Genomic DNA, 6,000 nt, shown 5'->3' with positions numbered 1-6,000 from the left:
TATATATATATGAGTTCGTAATGGAGAAGAAGTAAGATTGAAGAGAAATGAATGTAGAAGGATAAAAATGTAGAATAACAAAGAAGAAAAAAGAATGCAGAGTAATTAGAACAAGAATGAACTGGAACAGAGTGTCTAACAGAGAACTGGAATTAGAATTGAGACAGAGAGTTAGAGCATTGGACTGAGCTCCCAAAGTTCAGATGAAGAGTAGAAGGAATGAGCACATGAACAAAGAAGTCAAGACCATGATCACCTTCTGGAACAGTCTACCTGAGCTAATGTGAGCTCACCAACTCCAACCGGACTGGGAAGTGACAAGCATAGGATCAGACTAGAACCTCTGAATGTGGCTGAGAGTTATGTGGCTGGGACAGACTGAGGGGCCACCAGCAGTGCCACTAGGATTGATCCCTACTGCATGTACTGGCTTTTTCGAATCCCATTCTCTTTGGATGTATACGTGCTCAGCCTATATATAGTAGGGAGGGCCTTGGACCTTCCACAAAGCAATGTGCCTTACCCTTTCTGAGGATTAGATAGGAGTAGGGTAAGAGGGTGTGTGGAGGGAATGGGAGAAAGAGAGGGAGTGGGAACTTGGATTTGGTACTTTTTAAAAAAATCTAATAAAATAAAAAAATGTTCCACAACAAAACCAAATTTCATACATCTTAAAATAATATTGTATATCTCTCCCTCAGCTGCTATTGATAACAGAACCTTTTCTTCTTTACTTCACAGTCTATCCGAGAAGGGAAAGTTACATGGTAACCTAAAAAGTCATGAAAAACTTAGAAAATGATAACTGGCTTCCAGTGTCCAGAGCTCCTGGTCAAGTATTCTCTTAGCACAGGTTTGGCCTGGTGAATTAATTCATCTGTAAATAGTGAGCAGTCTCCAGATGGAACTTCAGGGCTGAAGTGCAGGTTCCTTAAGGACTCACATTTAAAGGCAAAGGCTCCCTGCCAGCCTCAGATGTTACAAGAGAGTAGTGTTCTCTCTGCCCTGAGTCTGCCCATCCAATCATATCCTAATATGCAAATGACCCTTAGTGCATGTAGATAAAAAGGAGCAAGTGCCCTAACAGAACCAGACTGCTAAGCTTGTCACCAGTGTTCCAGGAGCCAAACCAGCAATGTCTTCCCCTGCACAACCTGAAATCCCTGCCCCGCTGAACGACTTGAAGATTCAGTATACCAAGGTAAGAAAGACACTTACTTGCAGGTGGGGCTTTCCCAGGGGTCCTGGTTAAAGCATGGTTGATTGGGGCTTCTTTGCAGACAGAAAGACAAAAAGCTTGCAAAGCGAGTGGCCTGATTCAGTGGTGAATTCTAAGCCATTTCAGACAGCTTCTCATAAGATACACATCCTAGGGAAAAGGATTGTGCTCTATGTGAGTGATACTTGTGCCAGAGGCAGCAAACCAGAGTGAGCAGCAGGTCTATTAACCCTGTGCAGTGAGCACTTATGATGAGACAAACAGAGGAACTTACTAGAAGGAGCCAGGCACATGGGAAGTTCTCTCTCTGGCTCTATCTCTCAAAATAGCAGAGTGGAACTGGAAAATATGGCTTTATGTTTGTTGACAGTGTTAAGGTTGGAGGACTTAACCCTGGACTTTATATGGAGGCTGCTGCCAAAACCCCCAAATGGAACTGAACTATTTTTCTTATTTTGAGATAGAAATAGTAGTTGATTATTTCTCCAAGCAGGCTTACTGTTGTAGGAAAAAATATTCCATTGTTAACTGCTAAATATTTAGAGACACAAGAGCAGGAATCTGACCCAGGCTTGGAAATCTGCAGCCAGGGAGGGCACATGATTAGGCTGGGCTTATCCTGAGGGACTCTCGTCATTTTACCTACTGAACAGTTTCATGCCTACTTCTGTTACATATCTTAGGATTCCAAAATTAACCCCTCTCTCTCTCTCTCTCTCTCTCTCTCTCTCTCTCACACACACACACACAGACACACATCCAATCAGTCATTGGGAAAGTCACTTAAAATTAGCTGTGTTATGGCCTGATGCAGAAAACAAAGGGAGAAACCAACTATTCGACTTTGGGGAAAACCATGCTGGGTTCTGAACCAAACAAGGGAATTAGAGAGTGGTAAAGTTAGTGAGCAGACCTGATGTCTTCTCTTATCTGTTTCGTTTTCTTTGTGAGCAAATGTAGTTGCTTTCGAATCCCTGAAGCCTTTTGCATTTTCCCAAGTACCTGAAGTGAGGGAGCTGCCTGGTTTAAGGGCTCTTTGCTTAGGCTCTGGTCTGTAGAAAGGAGTGGACCTAAGCTATGGTCCATGAGCAGCTAGACATGCCCTGAGGCTGATTTCACCAGGCTTTCTTGGACAGAAAATGCTTTCAGTATAGGTTTTGACAAAGGAGAATATATGAACTAGGATGTGTGCACACTCTCCAACAGCTCACAAGCTGGCAAAGTGTGTGCACTCCATAGACTCTGACCCTCTTATCATTTGGAAGAAATACCTGTCACAATCTACAAATCAGGAATTCCAAGAAGATGGGAACTATCCACTGTTTATATAGTTACAGTTTAATCACTAAGAAAAGTTTGGTTTGTATGATTTCAAATGGAAAAGTATTTTGAAAGCCCCCCGTTTCATTTGTCTTTTATGAATTTTCCTAAGATTGTGTTTGTATGTGTGTGTGTGTTAGTCTATCTCAAGGAAGTTTTAAAGTGAGCTGTCCTTTCTCTGGGTTATTTCATTTAACACTTATTAATTAAAAATGAGGTGAAAGTACTAGAAAAATAAGTTATTCCTAAAAGTACCATGTACAAATGCAGGTAGGACCAGTAATCCCTTAACACAGAGCGATATTTCCAGACTGAAACTTCTTCACTGCACATAGTTCATAAAGACATCCTAGGGAGAATGGAGAGACTGAGTATTTAAGAGTCAAGAACACATTTATTTGATGTTCAAACACGTTTCTACTTAATAATAAGCAACACCATTCAGTGAATTTTGATTTTATATGTAAGTTTGGTCTATTTATTAAGCATTATATTATTTGATGTGCTGGTTACAGCATTGTCACCCATGGGAAGACACCAGCTATGTATGCAATTAAATCTCATTGCGGAGCTTTCTCTATCCCTCTTCATGTTCCTTTACTGCATCTCCTGGAGAATTATATTTGATTTTCACTCTAAAGAGGGGTTGAAATAATGACTGTTAAATAAGTTTCTAGTTGCAAACCAGGAAGGCAAGGGTGAGAAATATTTGTCAATTTGCTTTGTCTGATCAGTGTCTCAATTTTTTGTATTATATTTCTCACTGTTTTAGGTTTTTTCTTTATTATTGTATGAGGTATATAGTATTGATGTCAGGGAAATTCCGGGTTATTTCTTGGGGTTCTCAGATTCATTGATGGAATAATTTATGAAGAGAATCAAATAGAATTTGGAGGCCTATTATTGGAACTTAGAAGGAAAACCCTAGTGTAAACCAGATGTGAAACCTCAGCAGCTGCTCAGAGTAGAAGACTGGAGGAGGAGGGGAACATTCTCATCATTCAGACATTGACTGAAATGGAGCACAGGGCCAACAAAGAGACACACCATGGGCAGGGAAGTTTTGGGGGAAGGAATAAGGAAGTTCAAACTGTTGGGAGAAAAGATCAAACTGTTAAGAAAAGCATTCTCAGAAGAGATATAGAAAGAGGAAAAGGGGAATTTATTTAATCTTTTCTAAATAATTCAGAAGAGCGATTGGATTTATTATCCTACAGTACTTTGGTCCAAACTTATGCATTAGGAGTGGGTTTTCTGGGAAGAAAAAGTACAGTATTTCATTAAAGGACTAATTATTCTCCTTATCTCTTTGTTTTGGGTAAGGGGAGCCCAGCTTCCTAGGAGTGGTCTACTGTCCAAATTGATTGAACCATTCCAACTCTAATGTTAAGTCTTCACCCAGGTCTGAGATTCTATTCTCGACCAGGAGATTTTTTTTTCCTACTCTAACAATGTTTAGTGCATAAGGAAAGGAACGAAAAAGCAGATTAATAACAAAAAGTGATAGAAAAACAGGTATAGTCAGAAAGTCACATAATCTTAACTTTCAGAATGGTTTTTTTTTTGTTTTGTTTTGTTTTCTGCACACAAAACAAGCCACCGCTGTATCATTGCCTCTCCTATCCAGGTCTCATCTCATAGTTCAGATCCTCTTTGACGGGAATAGGTAAAACAGAGTTCAGTGTTTAAGAATTATTTTTCCTTTCAAAGAAAATGCAGATCATTTGTATTGGAAGTCTTTATAACTCTATAAATCCAAGTGCACCCATCAACTTTCTGTCCATAACTTCTTAGGAGCAGTGAAGAAATGCTCCACGTGCCCTCCATTCCTGCTACAGAGCTTCAGCATGAGGAGCTCATTTGAACGTGACAGGGCCACTGGCCAGTTGCCTCCACCTGCCTCTGCCTTCTTACCATTGATAAAGGATGAGGAGGCGCCCCATTTCCTGAGGGGGTATAACAACCAGAGCATTCGATTGGTAAAGAAGCGCTTGAGGCAAGAACTGGCTCATAGAGAATAGTCTATGTTAGCTATTTTAGCCCTGGTGTATTTTTTTTCTGAATAGTTTTTAACTTCTAGAATAGTTGTACCTGACTTTTTCCAGATCTGTTTCCCACCGTATCATTTTCCTCTCATTTTCTCCTAATTTTCAGTCAGTCTGTCTTGCACAGTCATGTCTTGTCTGACAGAGACGTGATCAGAGAGAAGTTCTGAGTGTTCTCCAAGGATCTCAGGAGTGAAGGATCCCAGTTTGTTTCCTGGGATTTGGCTCTTATTTCTCCTTTCTTATTTCACACACCTTAACCACTTTCCAGTTCCAAGGCAGCCAAGGCCCTCTGTCCTCCTGCACCTGCATGCATATGAAACTCACAAGGAAAAACACATATGTGTAAATAAAAATGCGCAATCTTTAGAGAATTTAAGTTAGCAAGGGACAGTACTTTCCAAGCTCACAAACGTGTCAGTAGCTAGTAATATTTTTGTGCACAAGGAAAAAGCCACAAGGCTTCTGTTACCTTTCACACAATGGCCCTATTACAAGGCTAAGATTTTTTTTTATACAGAAGAAGAAATGGAGTCAAATGCACATAAAAACAGTTTCTTAATAAAACCCAAGTTCAGAACACTTCCAGGGATCTACTGGTGCCTCTCCTAGTTACTATGTCCCTAGTAACACACACCTAAATTCCCAGTTGTCTAACCTCTATTTTTTTTTCTTTTTTTTTTTTTTGGTGTTAAATGACACACATCTAAGCATTTCTTAGACAGAAAAAGCCATATAATATTTGGGCAGCACTTAATGCCTCAACTCTAGTTTATCAAACCCTTCACCATAGTGCGTATTTAAATGCTTTTTGTCTGCATTGCTGCATCCCCACAGATCTTCATCAACAATGAATGGCATGATTCAGTGAGTGGCAAGAAATTTCCTGTTATTAACCCAGCAACTGAGGAGATCATCTGCCATGTGGAAGAAGGGGACAAGGTGAGTTTTCCAACACCTGCAGGGCCAGTTCACACCAGAAATCTTTGTTTCTCACCATTCTGAGCTCACAGCCCACTGCAAGTTCAGTGAAAGACATGAAAACGTGGCTGCTCATACAGTTGGGTAAATGTTCTGTTGTCCTTGGCATAAGAAATTGTTTCATATACATCTGGTAGAGAATAAATATATATAATACACAAGAACTTAAAAAAAAGCAAAATATCAAGAGACCAAAAAACAATAAATTAAAAAAAACCCACAGGCTATACATCTGATGTTAGCATTTCTAATGTTACCTGAGAATCTAGAATAGGGAGGTGGCGTTCAAAATGTTAATGTTCTGAGGCTACTGTAGCATAAAGAAGTATTAATTTTTAAATGCTTGTCTCTTTTCTTAAGGGTTAGCATTAGCATTTAGTATGCGGCATGGAGTTTTAATAATATTTAGTAATAATAACATACTTTAGGTGCCTG

The 6,000-nt window shown here is 39.7% G+C and overlaps 1 protein-coding gene across 2 annotated transcripts in view; it reads left to right on the top strand.

Moving 5' to 3' along the window:
• Positions 1 to 1,069: 1,069 nt before the first annotated feature.
• The window catches only part of LOC126510763 (aldehyde dehydrogenase, cytosolic 1), a 29,850-nt gene continuing 24,919 nt past the window's right edge, over positions 1,070 to 6,000 (top strand). For both annotated transcript variants that reach the window (XM_050157473.1, XM_050157472.1), the window contains exons 1-2: positions 1,070 to 1,201; positions 5,422 to 5,526. In XM_050157473.1, the coding sequence (XP_050013430.1) occupies positions 1,136 to 1,201; positions 5,422 to 5,526 (171 nt within the window). In that variant the 5' untranslated portion in view covers positions 1,070 to 1,135. The remainder of the gene's footprint in view (positions 1,202 to 5,421; positions 5,527 to 6,000) is intronic.

The sequence above is a fragment of the Alexandromys fortis genome, unplaced genomic scaffold (genome assembly GCF_014885135.2).
Source record: "Alexandromys fortis isolate MF-2015 unplaced genomic scaffold, M_Fortis_MF-2015_v1.1 scaffold_10, whole genome shotgun sequence".
Lineage (NCBI taxonomy): Eukaryota > Metazoa > Chordata > Mammalia > Rodentia > Cricetidae > Alexandromys > Alexandromys fortis.
The sequence above is the reverse complement of the archived record's forward strand: the minus strand, read 5'-3'. Positions and strand labels throughout refer to the sequence as shown.